Genomic DNA, 19,728 nt, shown 5'->3' with positions numbered 1-19,728 from the left:
CATTTTTTTGATGTTTGAAAATTTAAAGTTTATAAAATAAGGGTAAAAAATTCAATTTATTGGGATATTCTTTGGATTTTTGACATATATAAAATGCAAATTGGATAAAACTGTATCTGGCATATAGCTAGTCCTCATGAAATGTAGCTAATATTACACTAGAGTCACATAAAATAGAGGTCCAGTTAGTGAAATTAGGTGGATGATTTGAGGATTATCCATTCTCTTAAAAACTTGTTCATTGTCTTTTGTGTCCTACTATGGGCTATGCACATAAAAAAGCATAGTCTTAGGATGTACAGAGAGTAGAAGGAATGGAAGTATAGAAGCAAATATAGTATAAGCTAAATTAATAAGTGAAGCAATGGAAATAAGTTCAAACTTATTCTGGTTGCACAGAAAAGCGAATGATGAGCTCCATGGTATGGATGGAGAAGGTTCTTTGAGCCTGGTAATGACTGTAAAGGATAAGGAGTTTCTTAATCAGACTTGAGAGCATGTGAGGTGTAAGAAAAAGAGGACTCACAGAGAGAGGGAGTGGCCTCTGCACAATCACAGAGGTGTATATAAATAATGGTGTATTTGAGGAACTATAAGAAATTCAGTATTGTAAGGTTTTGATTTTTTTTATATGAGAAGAAAAAAATCCTATTCTGAATAATTTAAGGCATCATTTTAAAATGCAAACAAAGCTGTGAAACCTATCAATAATTTAAATTTTTGAAAAGAGAACGTCATCACAGCAATAACTCAGAAGATTACTCTTAAGTAGTCTTTAAGGCTGTGGATTCAGTATGATCCAAAGCAGACATATGATGATAACTCAGTCTATGGACATTTGTTATGTGGCTGTTACACATAGTATTTGCTTCTAATCGCTGTTGTGATGCATTGCCCTAAGTTCAGTGGCTTAAACAACAAAAAATCAATTATGTTGTAATTCTGTAGGTAATATGTCCAACACGGATCTTACAGTCTAGAATCCAAGGTATTCAGAGGTCTGTGTTCCTTTTTACATGTTCCAGGGGGAAAACTCAATTCTTTGCTCATTTAGGTTGTTTGCAGAATTCAATTCCTGTGGTTGTAGGACTGAGGTAGTCATTTCCTTGCTGGCTGTCAGCTGAGAATTGATCCCAGCTCTAGAGGATGCTTCATTCCTTGGCTTGTGATCCTCTTCCTCATCTTCAAAGCCAACAAGGAAGGTTGAATTTCACTCATTCTTCAACTCTTATTTTTTTCCTGTCACATGTGACTATTCTCTCTTTCACTTATAAGGGCTTGTGTGTTTATCCTACCTGGATAATCTAGGTTGATTCTAGGTTCATAATCTTATTTCTATGTAAAGTCCCTTTTGCCATGTAACATAACATATTAACAGGTTACAGGGTTTACCATGTGGGCACCTTGGAGCATCATTATTCTTACAGACTATATACATTATTATTTTCCTAAGTGTGATATGTATGTGACAATGCAAAACAAGCGTGAGTTTGGAATTCATACACCAGCTTTGCTCCTGAATTTGACACTTAACTAATATCGGTCAAGTTACCTAATATCTTTGGCCTTTATGTGTCAGTGTAATTTGTAGTAGATGATCTCTGAGATTCCTTGCGGCTCTTAGACACTGAATTATACTTTGTACATTTTAAATATTGTTTATATATGGATGCTATACATCTTTACTATTTCTTAAAAAGCATGTATGTTAGATCATGTATTCAATGTCTTTTTCTTCAGTGTATCATGATAGGCAAAGTATATAATCAAACACATTAAAACTGGACCCACTCAAGACGTTTTAGTCTGTAGCAGAGTTTCTAAAACTTGGCAATAGTGACATTTTGGGCTGGGCAATTCTCTCTTGTAGGAATCTGTCCTGTGCATTGTAGGGTGTTTATCTGTCCCACGCATTGTAGGGTGTTTAGCGGCATCACTGATATCTACCCACTATATACTAGTAGGGTCTTCTTAGTCACGATGATCAAATTTCATTTCTAGCAATTCCCAGAAGTCCAGAAATTGCCAGAAGTTGGCAAAATCACAAGTGGTCTATGGTAAGCACCAACATATGTGGTTGGATGGAAAGATCAAATAGACCACTGAGCAAAGATTGAGAAAATATTTTCCTGATGGAAAGGTAAAGGAGATTGTGCAGTGAGTGTGACAGAGCTTGCTTACCTAGAATTTGCTCTGAGGAAAAAGTAGTAACCAAAGTCATGTCAGTATCAGAGAAGTTTCATGAAAGATATAGACTATCAGCAGTCATTTTAACTAAAGAAGAGAGCACTTTATGAAATAGTAGGAATCTGTTTTTCTGGTTGTACAGTGTGGTTTAGGAGATGGTTTTGAGAGGTGGGCAATGGAAGTCACTGTGAGAGGATAGCAGTGATTTGGGAGGTAGGTTGATACGAGGAGATAGAGAAGGGTGGTAATCTGGGTTTCCTGATGGGAATCACTGAGGCACAAAAGATTCCGCTACCCTACTTTTTATAAAGAGAGTGGTGATAATGGAACAATGCTGGGGGCCCCATTTTGTGCAAAACGCTGTTGACATTAAGAGAGTGCTAAAACTAAGGAATGAAAAAAGAGAGAACACAATGGTTTTACTAAGAGATGACCAGGGTTTACATAGAAAGATAGCAGTAATAACAATTACTACTAATCACAGCTTACATTTGCCAAGCTTTTACTATGTTCAGGCCACTCTTCCAAGCACGTTACATGTATTAACTTATTTTATTTTATTTATTTATTTTTTTTAACGTTTATTATTTTTGGGACAGAGAGAGACAGAGCATGAACGGGGGAGGGGCAGAGAGAGAGGGAGACACAGAATCGGAAACAGGCTCCAGGCTCTGAGCCATCAGCCCAGAGCCCGACGCGGGGCTCGAACTCACGGACCGCGAGATCGTGACCTGGCTGAAGTCGGACGCTTAACCGACTGCGCCACCCAGGCGCCCCTAACTTATTTTATACTCACAACAATGTGTGGAGTAGCAGTATTATTATCCCCAAATTGACAAGGCCAGTGAGGTACAGAGGGGTTAAGGATTTTGCCTGAAGTCTTATTTAGGTGACAGAGCAAGGATTTAAACCCAGTAATCCAGGTCCAGGGCCTATTACCAGTGCTTGTATTGAAATATGATTATTTTTTAGACTCCTGTGGCACCTAATGTGGTACTGACTTATTTGAGGATGTTTATTTTATTTATTTTTTTATATGAAATTTATTGTCAAATTGGTTTCCATATGACACCCAGTGCTCATCCCAACAGGTACCCTCCTCTATGCCCATCACCCACTTTCCCCTCCCTCCCACCCCCTATCAACCCTCAGTTTATTCTCAGTTTAGAGGATGTTTATTTTATTAATAGTTTTTACCTAGCCCATTTCTGAAATAAGAGGAAGCTATAGGCACTTGGTAAATATGTGTTGCCTTGACACAGGGCATACTTAGTTGGAGTCCCTTTAACTTGGGGGCCATTTCAGATAATTGTATTAGACTTAAAAATAAAACTATGGATCACCCTATTGCTTGAATCCTCTATAAGATTTTGATAGATTGATTTAGGATTTCTTGATCTGCTCTTATTTGTAAGCCACTTTGTATAGGTTAGAGCAGTGCACTTATCATTGAACCTTGAGTTTTGAAGCTGTTGCTTCTAGGTCTAAATCCTGGCTCTGCCATTCACCTGTTATCTTTGAGACCTTGGTAAAATCACCTAATTTTTGTTTCTTAGTTTTCTCATTTTTAAATGGCAATAATAATAGTATTTGCTTATAAATTATTACTGTTACATAGAACAGTGTGTGAAGGTGCTTATCACAGTGCAGAGTGTATCATAAACTCGGTAAGAGTTAGTTATAATTTTGCATGTCTTATACATGAGTACGTCCTCAGTCATAGTATACATTCTGCCCAGCCTAAGATCTAGTCACAGAAGGATTTAAATGTGACCTGCAAAGCTTATTGCAAACAGTGTTGGTATAAACAGTGAAGTATAAATAAAAGTCAATAATAATGGTAATGAAGCTTTTTATTATTTTTTAATTTTTTCATATGAAATTTATTGTCAAATTGGTTTCCATACAACACCCAGTGCTCATCCCAACAGGTGCCCTCCTCAATGCCCATCACCCACTTTCCCTTCCCTCCCATCCCCCATCAACCCTCAGTTTACTTTCAGTTTTTAAGAGTCTCTTATGGTTTGCCTCCCTCCCTCTCTAACTTTTTTTTTCCCCTTCCCCTCCCCCCATGGTCTTCTGTTACGTTTCTCAGGATACACCTAAGAGTGAAAACATATGGTATCTGTCTTTCTCTATATGACTTATTTCACCTAGCATAACACTCTTCAGTTCCATCCACGTTGCTACAAAAGGCCATATTTCATTCTTTCTCATTGCCACGTAGTACTCCATTGTGTATATAAACCACAATTTCTTTATCCATTCATCAGTTGGTGGACATTTAGGCTCTTTCCATAATATGGCTATTGTTGAGAGTGCTGCTATAAACATTGGGGTACAAGTGCCCCTATGCATCAGCACGCCTGTATCCCTTGGGTAACCTTCCTATTTCATTTTAAAGTAGCTGGCTTTTGATTTTCTTGGCACTGTTTGGATAAGTATGTGCAACTCCTATGGATTTTCCAAGGTATATAACACTTTGGTCTCACTTTGTGTATGTATGCTCTTTTGAGTCAGAATCTACTGAGTTCCCTATGTAACTTTCTCTTCCATTTTGAATCTCTTCTTACTTTCTTTCTTTTTTTTTTTTTAATTTTTAACGTTTATTTATTTTTGAGACAGAAAGAGACAGAGCATGAATGGGGGAGGGGCAGAGAGAGAGGGAGACACAGAATCGGAAGCAGGCTCCAGGCCCTGATCCATCAGCCCAGAGCCCGACGCGGGGCTCGAACTCATGGACCACGAGATGGTGACCTGAGCTGAAGTCGGACGCTTAACTGACTGAGCCACCCAGGCGCCCCCTTTCTTTCTTAAAGGTTAATGTATCATAGTTTGTGTCAGCATTTTCTTTTTGAAGTCTTTCTAGGTCTTTTGGGCTTTTTCTTTATAGACACCAATCATGAGATTATATTTCTGTTTTCTCTCAAATTCTCAAAATACACTTTTGGTAAATTTACTAAAATGTCAAGAGGAAAAGTTGAGGGATTCTTTAAAGCTATAATGTCCAATATGTAGTGATTAGCAATATATGACTGTTGAGCTTTAAGGTCTGGCTAGTCCAAATTCCTCTTAAGTGCTATAAGTGTGAAAGACATAGGATTTCAAGGACTTAGTATGCAAAACAGGGAACTAGCTCATTAATAATTTTATATTGACTATATGTGAAATGATGTGTTTGATGTATTGGGTTAAATAAAATGTATTATTGAATTAATTTTACATATTTCTTTTACATTTTTAATTTTTTTGGGCAATGCTGCTTTATGGAATCACAAGATAGTTAAGCATATTTAAGTCTGAGTTATCTTGCAATAATGAAAGCTATTTAACTTAGAAAAGAAGTGATTGGCAAAGTGGTTTAATCACAGAACATGTATTAAACTGTAAGGACTTAGGATTCTGAGGATTAACTTGGGAAATTCTGGTCTAAAAAAATATGTAACTAAGCCTAGAATTATTTGCTATCCCTAATTAAATTGACACAATGTGATATTCTCCAGTCACATCCACCTCACAGTTTGATTTTTACCGGTTAGTATCAAACAATTAGGCTGAGAGTAATATTTTTGCTTCATATTTTCCCACCTTTTGAGAGATTATATTCCATGAGGTATAAATTATATTTATTATGGTGTTTACTTTCAGTTAATTGAATTTTCCAGCTCATATCGAAGAATCTGCACTCTTCTACAATGGCTTAAGCATTGGCCCATCTCCATTACCTTTTTCTGAGGGCAAGGCTCCCTTCTTTCTGTCCAGATTACCACACTATCCTAATTGGCCTCCCATTACCATTTTGGCTTCTCTCCAGATATTATGCCATTCACATACCATTTCAAAGTAATCTTTTAAAATAATAATTTTTTTAAAAAGTCACATTTTTTCCTCTTAAAATTCTCCAGTTTTCCATTGCCTTCAGGGGAAAAAAAAACTAACATCTTTATTATGGTCTGTATGATCATTAGACTTCCTTTTTCTTACCTGATACCAGAAATTCAGGCTGCTTTTGTCAGTCACACTAAGTTCTGTCCATTTCCAGGGCTTCTATCCACTCTATGTTGAAAAGTCTTTACCAAACTGTCCTGAAGCTTGCAGGCCTTCCCTCTTGATCAGATTGGCAGATTACCAGACAAATACATTCTTCCTTGTCTTGATGAGACACGCTTAGCCAAGAGCCCTTCAGTGTGTCATCTTAAACCACAGTCTAGGAAACTGCATCCTATCTCACCACCATCTGGGTAGGCAGAACTTCGCTTCTCCTGTCTTGTCTTTTTTTTTTTTTTTCTTCCAAAATTTCATCCCAGGGCTTTTTTCTTCTTTCTTGCCTAAAATTTCATGGGTATTAGTTACTTTCCAGGATCCTTGAGGAAATAATATTAACCCTTACATAAAATCAGTAGTGTGAGTAGTAATTAGTTGGACTTTTGCATGTTAGACTTTTGTCTGTTTTAATGTGAGAAGAACCAAGCTCTTTTCTCTCAAGCTTGGGAATACAGAGGGCATAGATCTGTGTGCAGAAAGATCCAGGAAAAATGCCAACAGCTATGCGCAACAAAGGAATTCTACTCACACAAACTGGGTATTCCTCTGATCTTTTATCTTGGGTTTACGATATTTCTAAAGAGTTATTATAAAACTACAGTTCTGCCTACATGGACGATTTGGTGATGATGCCAAAAGAATGTTTGTTGTATCTTTAAAAATGTCATAGTAGAAATTAATTGACCAATACCAGGATCAGTTACTACGGAAGCATTATGAGCATTAAAGCAACTTTTCAAAGAAGATAAAGAAAAAGAAAAAAAAAAAGACTTTTCTAAAAGTATCTCTCTCACCTGCCCAAATGTGAGAAATTGACCTCTTAAGGTTACTATATTATGCAATGTGCCCTATCAGTTTTGTTATGAAATGTATGTTTCATTTTTTTATATCCATTTTAAAGTATCTCTGATAGGCGGGCTTTAAAATGGTTAAGTGGAGTTCAGTGATTAATTTCAGACTCCTTTCTTTTGGAAATGGTATTAGATTGGGACTGTATCAGGTATGTTTTTCACATGCTTGGCTTCTTAATCTCTTTTCCTCCCCCTATATTGTTTGTTCGGAATCTGCACTAAAGATAAGGCAGAGTGAATATCTGACTCATTGGCAACCAATCAGAAGAACTTTATGCAGAAAATTCCCTTCAAGGAGGTACAGGCAGCATAAACATACCTCCGGAAACAGTGGAAGCAAAGGTAGAAAAATATGGTTGAAGTGGCTAGGACAGTTAATACTTATTGTTTACTTCCTATAAGAAAACAGCTTTTCTTTTAAGGAAACACATAGCTAAATATTCATTAGAAATGCTCACTCTTTAAAAACATTGGCAGATTTTAGCTACATTTTTTCCCAATTATCTTCTGCTTGTTAAAACATCCAGGTAATTGAATCAATAATTTGGATTTAAATAAGTTTCTTTAAATGATTCAAGTTTTCAATTAAAGCATTAGCTTTAACAAACAATTTGGACAACTAACAGATTTTAATAGGTAAGATATATCCTAGAAACATACATAAATTGATACATTATTTCTGATAATTATACGTAGAAACTAGTTACTATTAAAGATTTAGATGCCTAACACCTACGTGTGACTAGAGATAATTTAAAGGACTCAGTGCTTTCTGACAGTGTGGTTATGTTGAAATCTTACAGGCTATTGATTTTCATTTTATCTTTGAATATTTAATATCAGAACCAGAAAGACCTGAGAAATTGAAAGCCTTCAATATTTCTGCACATTCCTTCTCTCTGTACTGGAGCCTGCCCTCTGGCCATGTGGAAAGGTTTCATGTGGATCTTGTTCCTGACAGTGGCTTTGTTACTATCAAAGATCTTGGAGGTGGAGAGTATCAGGTATAGGTTTCATTATCGTACTTGCTGAGCCAACTTGTATTTATATTTGGTCCTAATAGGAAAGTTCTTTATGAAACTCATACACCATGAAAACTTACTCCTTTGAGAGTTTTTAAAAGCACAACATGAAGACAAAAACACTGATGCTGAATTGATGAGTTTAAGTTTCAGCATCGGTGGATTGTTACCTTAGCAACATCTATGCGTTTTTTTCTTCAGTCTTACCCTGAACCTACAGCCAGCCATCCAAGGGTTCATGAATAGTTTAACAAAGAAAGGGCAGAGCTATTGAGTAATCCAGGCTCATTAATTGTGTACTTGCCAGGAGGATCTGTCTTTAAATCATTAATGCAGGCAACATTTCTCTCTAGAGCCATCAATGTGATTCCACTGCCTGAAAAATGTAATAATGATGGATTTTATAATCATTTTTCTTTTACTTTTTATTGGAACTTCAGAGACACAGGTATTTTAATATACTTTTAAAAACCAGGGTTAAGCAATGGACTATAGATTTCTTAAGATTCTTGAATAGTTGTTTCTTGTGACAACAAACTAGATAGATTGAAATTTAGTTCTTGATAACACAGTATGTTTTGCAAGTTTTCATTATATGTTATTGGTAAATAGTTATGTGGCAGAACAGATTTATATTTCACAATAATATGGAATTTGGAATGTTTTAAACACAGCAGAGTTATAGAGTGAGATGTTTAATTTGTTGTTGTTGTGATAGATTGATTGTTTTAGCTTTCTTGTTTTCTAGAAAGAGTTTTAAGGCAGTTATTTGTTTTTGGTGTTCTAGGTTGATGTTTCCAACGCTGTTCCTGGCACTAGGTACGATGTGACCATCTCTTCAATTTCTGCTACAACATACAGCTCTCCTGTTAGTAGAACAGTGACAACGAATGTAACAAGTGAGTATGTATTTCCTTTTTTTATGAAGTGTTTTTATGAAATATTTGCAGCTAGTATAAATCTATTGGATGGAAATACTTACATTAGTAATATGTGCATTATATGCATGACAACAGGTTAGTAACTAACGCAAAATGGAAACTTAAGAAAGTGATCTGTTTAAGACCTGTGTTCTACCAGTTCTTTAGCTTTCTTGACTTTCAGAGAGTAATGATAATGATAATTATACTTGTTTGTGAAATGGATCACAGAGACTGTTAATAGTAATATTTAAATGATGCAGAGCCATGAAAATAAACTCACTACACTTGCTCAGAAGAATTATTCAGTTTGTAAGACTGCATTCCTGTTTTCTTAGTTTTGTGTGTAAGCTTTGCACAGATAAGTTTCTTTTTAAAACGATCTGGCATCAAAAGTGTATTTGGCCTGTAGTATGTAGTAGCATTCCATTTTTTACATTCTTACAAAAGAATGTTTTGGGTATCCCCCAACGCATTTAACCTTTTTTTTTTTTCTTTTGGTAGCAAAGCTCTAGGGAGGTCAAACTCACATTTGAGAGGCCGTTAGTCTTTGGGAACTTCAAAAGTCCACATCTGTAAATACTTTCTTCCTTATATGATTATGATTATGAAAATACAATAGTTGTTTGTCTTTTTAACAACATATATATATGTTTTAATAGAACCAGGGCCTCCAGTCTTCCTAGCGGGAGAAAGAGTTGGATCTGCTGGGATTCTTCTGTCTTGGAATACAGCACCTAACCCAAATGGAAGAATCATATCTTACATTGTGAAATATAAGGAAGTTTGTCCATGGATGCAAACAGAATATACACAAGTTAGAACGAAGCCAGACAGTCTGGAAGTTCTTCTTACTAATCTTAATCCTGGAACAACGTATGAAATCAAGGTAATATTTTTTAAAATAATTATTTACTATTAAAATATTTCATTCATTTGGGGGCTCTTGGGTGGCTCAGTTGGTTAAGCCTCTGACTTCAGCTCAGGTCACGATCTCATTGCTCATGGGTTTGAACCCCACATTGGATTCTGTGCTGACAGTTCAGAGCCTGATGCCTGCTTTGGATTCTGTCTCCATCTCTCTCTGCCCTCCCCCCCTCTTTCTTTCTCTCTCTCTCAAGTATAAATAAATATTAATTTTTTAAAAAAAATTTAAAAAATATTTCATTCATTTTAAAAGTGAAGGAACTTTTTCCCACCTGGTCAAGACTTTGCAGCTGAACACAGCCAAGTGACTGAAGAATGAACATTTGAGTCATGACCTCAGTGCCCATCTGGGCTCTTAACTGAACAAATGTTGTAATCTCTTTTCATTTTTAGGTGTATTTATATTATTTATTTATTTTAGCTTAGTGACTTTTTAAATGAATAAATCAAGTTTAAATTGAATAACTTAGGCTTTATAGGAAAAAATATTACATTTTTTCATTAAATGTAAAGTTAGGTTTGTTATTTTTCTCTTCATTTTGTCGGATTTACGTTTCTCTTAGCAAATTTGAAAGTTTCTATTGAGCCAGTTTCTCAGACAACAGTGAATTCAATTCTGTTCCATTCAATAAATATTTCCTGAAAATTTACCGTGTCTTTAGAAAAACTTTTAGTTCTTTACAATGTTTAATATGCAGAATTAAACAACATGTTATTTAGAAATTAAGTAAAGAAGGTGCACCTAGGGGGCTCAGTTGGTTGAGCATCTGACTTTGGCTCAGGTCATGATCTAACAGTTTGTGAGTTTGAGCCCCATGTCGGACTCTGTGCTGACAGCTCCGAGCCTGGAGCCTGCTTCAGATTCTGTGTCTCCTTCTCTCTCTGCCCCTTCCCTGCTCTGTCTGTCTGTCTCTCTCTCAAAAATAAATAAACATTTTTAAAAAATTAAATAAAGAAATTAAGTAAAGGAGAAATTATAAAAAGCAATCCTAAATTAGTTAGGCCATATGAAAATACTTACAATTAATTGGGGCGCCTGGGTGGCTCAGTCGGTTAAGCGTCCGACTTCAGCCAGGTCACGATCTCGCGGTCCGTGAGTTCGAGCCCCGCGTCGGGCTCTGGGCTGATGGCTCAGAGCCTGGAGCCTGTTTCCGATTCTGTGTCTCCCTCTCTCTCTGCCCCTCCCCCGTTCATGCTCTGTCTCTCTCTGTCCCAAAAAATAAATAAACGTTGAAAAAAAAAAATTAAAAAAAAAAAAAAGAAAATACTTACAATTAAGATACATTTGTCATATTTCCATAGTATAGGAAAGGATACAGATATCTTTTTGATCCTATTTTCAACATAACATCAATATGTTCTTTGAGCTTTGAAGATAATGGAATGTAGAGAAAAAATCTATAAAAGCTGTATAAATATGTGAAAAGACATAACTGAGATGGCTTTCTGGATGGTAAGAAATGATGGGAAAGAGAATTTGCCTGGGGGCGTTGGTTTCCTTATTGGAAGCATGCCTATTTGTGGAATAAAAGCACACAGTAAGAATTGGAAAGCATCCCAATAGTAGGGATCCTCTATATAAGAATAGTTAAAAGGAAACTTACTGATGCAGAGGTCAAGGTCAAAGACTCATGACTTGGCTATTTCATTGCAGAACCATGGGTAAAGACTAGGAAACCTTTTCTACTGGCATCTGTGAATGGCATAGTACACAATTTCTATCAATAAGCATTTATTCAGATTAGCTTATATGTTAAAATACACTATTGAAGGTAATAGGTATAGATTACATTTTAATGTGATATAAGAAGCTATTGCAGACAGAAAGGTAATTTACCTAACCTAGTTCTGCTTAGATCTGTTTTTATGGAATTTGAATTTTTATTCCTTTGAATTCTCTTACTTCAGGTCTACTGGGAAGCCCTTATTCTTCTGTTCTTTCCACACTTTATAAATCATTGTTGTGACCTTTACGCTGTTCGAATAAATGTTAGCCGTTGCAGAATTCCAAAGGGTATTTGGTGCAGTCCATTTGATATACTCAAATGTAGGTATCAAATCTATGTGATTTTGGGAAAATCCTATTAAGTACTTTACATGTGTTATTTCATTTAGTCCTTGAAACAATTCTATGACATAGATATATTGTTATCCCCATTTTAAAGAGAAGGAAAATGGGATTTAGAGCAGTACTAAGTAAATTGTGTATAGCTACTCATTTGGTAATTGGTGGAATTCAATATATTAAAAAAATTTTTTTTAACTTGATTTATTTTGAGAGGCAGGGGGTACAGAGAGAAGGGGAGAATCCCAAGCAGGCTTCATGCTGTCAGCACAGAGCCCCAGACGGGGCTTGATCTCAAGAACTATGAGATCATGACCTGAGCTAAAATCAAGAGTTAGACACTGAACCAGCTAAGCTACCCAGGCACCCCAGGTGAAATTCAATATAAACCAAGGTTTTCAGACTCCACTTATGGCATTTGGAATAACGTAAGAGTTTTGATCTCAGTAATGACATTTTCTGTGCCTATTCTAGTCTCTTTGACTAGACTATCCGAGTCAAAAGAATTTTTCCATCTTTTAAATTCAAAATACTTACTATCACTGATTAGACTTGTTTGTAAAATTTTCTTGAGTATATATTTGACTGGTTATATTGTAAATTCTCAAGCCAGATACTGTGTATATGGTTTAGTATTTGTTACAGAAATAGTCAATGTTAATATAATAAAAAGTGGTTGAGCTTTAGAAATAAGCATGATTTCAATGGAATTCTGGTTCTATCACTTATTCCTGTATGACTTGCACAAGTTACGTGACCTCTCTCAATCAGTTTCCTCATCTATAACATGCTGATAGGAATACCTTATGTTTTGATTATGTGGATAAAATGAGATGTATAAAATTTCTGGGAAATTTCCTGGTACATAGAAGTTTCCCACAAGTAGTATCTGTTGTTATTATCACTACTAATTGACTACAAAACTTGACTATTAATTTTTCCATTAGAAATTTGAGAAATGTGTTGAATCAAACTGTGCTGCAAATATACCCTTAGGGAAAATGAAAATATGGATTAGTTCCATGTGTGCTATCTACTTTAAGAGTATTTCAAGAATTAAGGGAAGTGTCTATAGTTTAACTTATCAACAAGTCAAAATTTTATTATTTCAGATTCTGTTTAATTAGAGAGTAAAAAGTTTGAACACAATTCTATTGGTCTATTTTAGGTTGCTGCTGAAAACAGCGCTGGCATTGGAGTGTTTAGTGACCCATTTCTTTTCCAAACGGCAGAGAGTGGTAATTTTCCTAAATCATTTATTCCCAAATTAGCTTAATTATGAGTGTTTGTCATTTGAAATAAATAAGGATATAAACTAAATATAGTGTTAAAATCCATAAAATTTTCAATAGTATGGCCATTCAATTACTTTTAGAGTCTTATTGGATGCTTATTCATTAAAATATGTATTATAATATTCTTTCTAATTATGAAAAACTTTTGAATGATATATGAAAATAATTTTGTCTTGGGAGTCTCACTGTTGACCATTTGTTGTGAGTTTTTGGGCAAATTGGATAATTACATAATTTCTCTTGCTCCTATCTATCCTTTTTTTTTTTTTTTTTGTAAATGTTAAAGATGTAAAAATGTAATGTAAATCTAAATTTCATTATGTCAGTATTCTCCAACTCCTTTTTATTATTTATACTATATATAACCCAACTTTAAGGAATAGTTCTATGAAATAAATAAACTGCATTTATTATTGTTAAATCAGAAGTAATTTCTTCCCCATGAATAAAAATACTCTTCAGAAGACTATACAGGCTAACTTGTTATACCTTAATGGGTTAATATTCCATCCACAAGTGGAAAAAACTCAGCTTCTTAACTTCCCATCAGTATTATTTCTGGTAAACATAGAATTTATTTTGGCTTTAAGATAATAGAAATACCTCTTGCACTTCCATTTTCAACTTGATAGATCCTTAGAAATGCAGGTAATATTTTTAGAAGTCTCTATATTGGATTTATGAAGTTTCTTTCTGGCTCAATAAATGCAAGCTTTGTACGGTGTATGCTTTGGAAAGTTGTAGACACTTACACATACTAGAAAATTTATGCATCTCATTAGGCTAGCTATGTCCTCAAAGTGTTGGAGAACACTTATCTGAAAGACGAAATGATTTATTTATAAAACAGAAAGTTTTGATACTACAGTATTGAATCTTGACTTGAATCAAAATGGATAAATTCACTCTATGAAAATTGAGAAATAATTGGATTTTGGTACATAAAAGTCCAGAAGTAGAAGCTAGATTATTTAAAATAGAGAAAGACCTTCCAACTACAGAAAAGAGCCAGGATTATTCTTCAGACATCATGAAGTCACAAAAGGAAAGCACAAGCAGAAAAATTTGAGAAAAAAAATTATTAAAGCAATTTAATCAAATTACCATTTTTTCAAAGTGTTGTTTACCGTATTTAATTATTTCCCATCTATTTAATATTTTTGATCACTTTTAAAATATCTTAAAATCATGCATTTAATAAATGTTTGGTTACCTTATAAATTCAATTTTCTCTATACTTGAGTAGTTCCTTGTATCTGTTGTTGAGGTTCATCTGAAAATGTGTAGCTTGTTTGCAATTTGCCATATATATATATATATATATATAGAAACACACATATCATATATATATACATATACATATCAGACATAATTATAACCATGTGTATAGTTTACACATATCAGAAATTTTAAAAGGTGATTCGGATGCATTAAGAGTAAAACGGTGGTCACCAGGGGATAGGGGGTAGGGGAATAAGACTGATGTTGTTCAAGGATACAAACTTGCCTCAAGTAATAAGTAAGCCATAGAAATCTCATGCACAATATAATGAATAGTACAATGTGATATTATAATTATGTAACATGATAGATGTTATGTTAAATATGACTACAACAGCAATCATAATACAATATGGATATATATATAAAATTCACACAATGCACACCTTAAATTTATATAGTTATATGTCAAATACATTCAGTTTTTTTAAAAAATCATGATAAAAGTTTTAACTCATAATTTTATAGCCTCATATATTTAACAACCCTTTTCCTTTTGCTTTATTATATTTTATCCATCCAAAAGATATTCAAGTGGTTTGATCTTTAGTGTCAGAGAGTTATATTTTCAATGTCCTTTCTAAGCTTTAATTCCATTGATGAGTTTTCCATGGAGAAAAAAATTTCCATCAATCATTCCATCCATTATTAGTGATTAATTACCCCTCCAAACTGGTTTATTTTTTTCCATTAAAATTGAGCTGACCTTGAGTTTCCTAGTTTCTATGATTTAACATAATTTATAACAGCTCTCTTTCCTAGGACCTAACTTCCTTATATAATTTATATGACTTTTATTTACAATTCATATTCTGGCATTCTTCTTTATAATGTGCATTTAAACTCTATATCTTAATACTAGGCATTGTTATCACGTGTAGTGTTTTATCGTGAGCATCCTGTTTTGTTTTTATTCCTCTTAATAATGATTTGTCATGTTTGTTCTATATTATAAAGGATCTTGATTATTTACATTGTCAGTTTTGCATAACTTACCTTGAAATTAATGTGCATAATTTTACTTCATTCTGGTTTCATGTTTGTCTCACACCAGGTAAAATGGCATATAGCTTGTTATTGCAGTTTATCAATAATTATTAAGAATTATTTGGTCACGAATTCTGATGAAAGTTTATTTTGAGGGTGTATAAAACTCAAAACATAATAAGCACAACCAGTTGGGTGGTGTCCACTTTATGTTAGGCACTAGATATTTACATACATTCTGGAAATGTGCTTTTTGGTTTACATGGCTGCTAATTGTTTCAGTTTGCCACTTCTTCATTATCTAAGGAAACTACACAATTCCAAAATATTTCAGGAGGAGATTCATTATTCAAATTTGTTTGCATATTCACAAATAACTGTTGATTGGATATTTTTCAGATTTGCTTGAAATAGTTCATCAATGGATCCATTTGCCAAATAATCCTAAAATAAAGCTTATTTTGTCTTAAATACAAATCTGTGGGCTCAAATTCCAGGCAAAGCTAATTAAATATATTTCTAAAAGTCTGACGCCAAGTAGAGTTTTTTTCTAACATAGAATATTTAATTTTACATAATGTGAGAAGTGTAACATCCCAACATTATATGAATGCCGTTCTAAGATTTATAACAGTGTTTTTTCCCCTTCTTTCAAACCCTCTCACTTCCCCAGCTCCAGGAAAAGTAGTGAATCTCACAGTTGAGGCCTTGAACTATTCTGCAGTAAACCTGATTTGGTATTTACCTCGGCAACCAAATGGCAAAATTACCAGCTTCAAGATTAGTGTCAAGCATGCCAGAAGTGGGATAGTAGTGAAAGATGTCTCCATCAGAGTAGAAGACATTTTGACTGGGAAATTGCCAGAATGCAATGTAAGTGTTATGAACACTTTCTATGTCTCAAAAATTCTAGGTGAACTTATAACTTGAAGTTTCCAGCATTTGAAAAAAAATGTTTAAGCCACTGTGCTTATTAGCTGCTTGATTACTTATAGTATTAGGTTATAGTATCATGTTATACACAATTGGCTGTATTCAAGGTAGAATAAGTGAAGGGTCTGAGAATTCAAGAAATATAAAAATCTCACAGGGATCTCTGGAGAGACTTCTTAAAAGGAGCCACATTTGTGAATGGACCTTGGCTTGGCCTTGGAATAAGGACATGAGAGATTGTGTGAGGGGGCTCTTTTGGGTGGAGGATATTTTATAAAGACCTGAAAGAGCAAAGTATAGGATATCGCTGAAAAAAGATATTTCCATGTGACAGGAGGGGAGCAGAAGGCAGCAAAGTTATGTTTGTGGAAGTAGATTGTTTTGGTTGTGCATATCTTTGGCAAAGAATTTGTTATTACTCTAGTCATTTATGGGAATTCGCTGGGAATACCGTGTCATGCTTTTCCAAAGATAATTTTGGTGATCTTTGTGGTATTATTGATAAACAAAATTATTTTGTTTTGAATACTTTAAGTTACAGAAGTCTCAAAACCTCCTTTTAATTTTTAAAAAATGTTTATTTATTTACTTTGCAGCAGTTGGGGGGAGACAGAGAGAGAGGGAAAGAAACAATCCAAGTAGGCTCCGCGCTGTCAGTGCAGAGCCCGAGGTGGTGCTCAAACCCACAAACCGTGAGATCATGACCTGAGCTGGAATCAAGAGTCAGATGCTTAACCAACTGAGCCACCCAGGCACCCCTAACATGAATTTTAAAAATTCTTACTAATAATTTTGCTATAGCTTCACCTTTATTCTAAGCCTTTTGAAATCCTATTCATAAGAAATATTAAGGTATAAAGAATACAATAAATATATTCTGTTCTAAAACTGTAGATATAAATGGGTAAAGTTAAAATCCAGCAAATTTGTCCATAACTTGAATAGATAACAATCTGTTAAAATTGTAATGAATCATACACATAAATTTAAGAACAATATTTATTATATAAAAGAAAAAGAAATGAATTACACTTATCATGTTCACCTTGAGATACCAATTATTTTCCCAATGCTATTTATTTATTCACTAGGAGAATAATGAATCTTTTTTATGGAGTACCACCAGCCCTTCTCCAACCCTTGGTAGAATTACATCTCCGTCGCGTACCACATATTCTTTGAGCACGTTGGCACGGAGTAAGATAAGCTCTGTGTGGAAAGAGCCTATAAGTTTTGTAGTGACACATTTGAGACCTTACACAACATATCTTTTTGAAGTTTCTGCTGTTACAACGGAAGCAGGTTATATTGATAGTACCATTGTCAGAACACCGGAATCAGGTATGATTTCATTTTTTGTGTATGTAGAAAAAAAAGAGTTAAACTACTTAGAGAGTAATCTTTCATTTTTTTCATATAGATGTTTTTTATTAAAACTTCCTTCCCTTTCGGTAACTTTTCCCACCAATAACAGAAAATGGGCATACCAATTATAGTACTCTTTTATAATATTAACATAAGCATCTAAAATGAAAAAGGAGATTTGACCCAAAGGATTCTTGAGCTAATAACCATGATCCTAAGATAAGTTTTTATCTATGTGATCTCAACAATTTTTCATAATCATCTCTGCCCTTTTACATCTCCTGCAATCATCTCTACCCTCCTCTCACTGAGACTGCTATAATCAAATGTGGAATTAACATCTGTAGCGGCAGAAATATCACGTGATTCACATTTCAGTATCAGACAAAAATAGTATGTAAAAAATACACCTACTTATGTCTACTTTGCACTGGAGTTTCCTCCCTATGTGAAAAATGGAGACAGCAATAGAAACTTCCTTTTGGTGGTGGTGTTAGGATTCAATGAGTACAATTAGATATTATTACTAATAATTTTGAAAAGTACACTTTTCTAGCTATGGGTATTTATGTATTTAATTATGGGATTATAGTATTATATATCTGTAAATTTATGTAGTTACTGACATGATACCCTACTAAACATGTAGTGTCAGACTTGTTCACTTGTGACTGATAATTTTTTAGGTTACTGGAAATTATTACTGGTAGGGTAATTTCACTAAAGCACAGTATTTTTTTTTTCTGATGACATAGCTGTCAGCTTTCATCATTTCATGAAATGAAGTTTGAAATTTTTTTCTTGATTTAAATAATCATCTTTGAATCTTACCATTTCCTCCATCCATACTTCTTTTTCTACAGCTAAAAAAAAAATAATTTCATGAGGATAACACACAGTGAGATTTAGTAGACAAGAACCTTGGCTTGAGAAAAATACTTGGAATATTTCATTTCAATCAAAATGCAAAATGTAGAAACACATCTATGAAAGACAGACTTTTTAAATGTCGTTATTTTTTATATGTTACCCATGTTACATTAGAATCTTTTAACTATAGGTTATAAATTTCCCCTCAGAACCAAATACACGTATTGATACAGAAGGTAAAGACCTTTGCCAATAAGATTCTGTAGGTCCAGTTAATTCCCTGATCCTTCTACCTGTGTCCACCAGAGGGAGAGTGCTTTTCAAGGCCTATGCCCAGGCCTGGTTGAATTCAATATATAAGTATGTATCAGGAGAATGTAACTGCAGGGAACAATGTTGGAATGAAACACCCTGTGCAATCATATACAGCATTTAAATCAAACTAGTTTATGTTGCAAATAAGTAGTCCATCTGATGAGCCAGCTTGTCTTGTTTAAAGTCTTCAATTCATTCAGTTTCCTTTTTTTTTTAATTAAAAAACCCTTTGCTCATAGTGTGATATTTTTTCTGACTTTGTGTTTTATTATGTGTTTTTAATAAAATTCTCATTTATTATTTGTTAACTTTTTTTTCTATAACCATTTTAGTTCCTGAAGGACCACCACAAAACTGTATAACAGGCAACATTACAGGGAAGTCCTTTTCAATTTCATGGGACCCACCAAGTGTAATAACAGGGAAATTTAGTTACAGAGTTGAATTATACGGACCATCAGGTAAGTCTCAATCAGTTTTGTGTTTGCCTTTTGGAGTTAGAATTATGTAAAATATGTTAGCATTATCAAGCTCCTTAAAAGTATCACACTCTTTTTATAAGATCCTACAATTGAAGCAAATAATAAAAAAGGAATAAGGAAGATGAGGTTCTTTGGAGTTTTTGTTTAAAATCATAAACATTGTCCATATTCCGTATTTCATGAG

General features: G+C 34.2%; 1 protein-coding gene across 3 annotated transcripts in view; it reads left to right on the top strand.

The window, feature by feature from the left end:
- Positions 1-19,728, top strand: part of PTPRQ (protein tyrosine phosphatase receptor type Q) — a 227,369-nt gene that overhangs the window by 16,704 nt on the left and 190,937 nt on the right. The window contains exons 4-10 of one of the 3 annotated variants that reach the window (XM_040491337.1): positions 7,926-8,086; positions 8,892-9,003; positions 9,687-9,913; positions 13,185-13,254; positions 16,253-16,452; positions 17,604-17,853; positions 19,395-19,523. In XM_040491337.1, the coding sequence (XP_040347271.1) occupies positions 7,926-8,086; positions 8,892-9,003; positions 9,687-9,913; positions 13,185-13,254; positions 16,253-16,452; positions 17,604-17,853; positions 19,395-19,523 (1,149 nt within the window). Of the gene's footprint in view, positions 1-7,925; positions 8,087-8,891; positions 9,004-9,528; positions 9,600-9,686; positions 9,914-13,184; positions 13,255-16,252; positions 16,453-17,603; positions 17,854-19,394; positions 19,524-19,728 lie in introns of those variants that run through there. The other 2 variants (XM_040491338.1, XM_040491339.1) reach the window with 2 other exon arrangements.

This window comes from Herpailurus yagouaroundi, unplaced genomic scaffold (assembly GCF_014898765.1).
Source record: "Herpailurus yagouaroundi ecotype Mexico unplaced genomic scaffold, PumYag 182, whole genome shotgun sequence".
Taxonomy (NCBI): Eukaryota; Metazoa; Chordata; class Mammalia; order Carnivora; family Felidae; genus Herpailurus; species Herpailurus yagouaroundi.
Note: the sequence above shows the minus strand (reverse complement) of the source record. Positions and strands in the feature narration are given on the sequence as shown.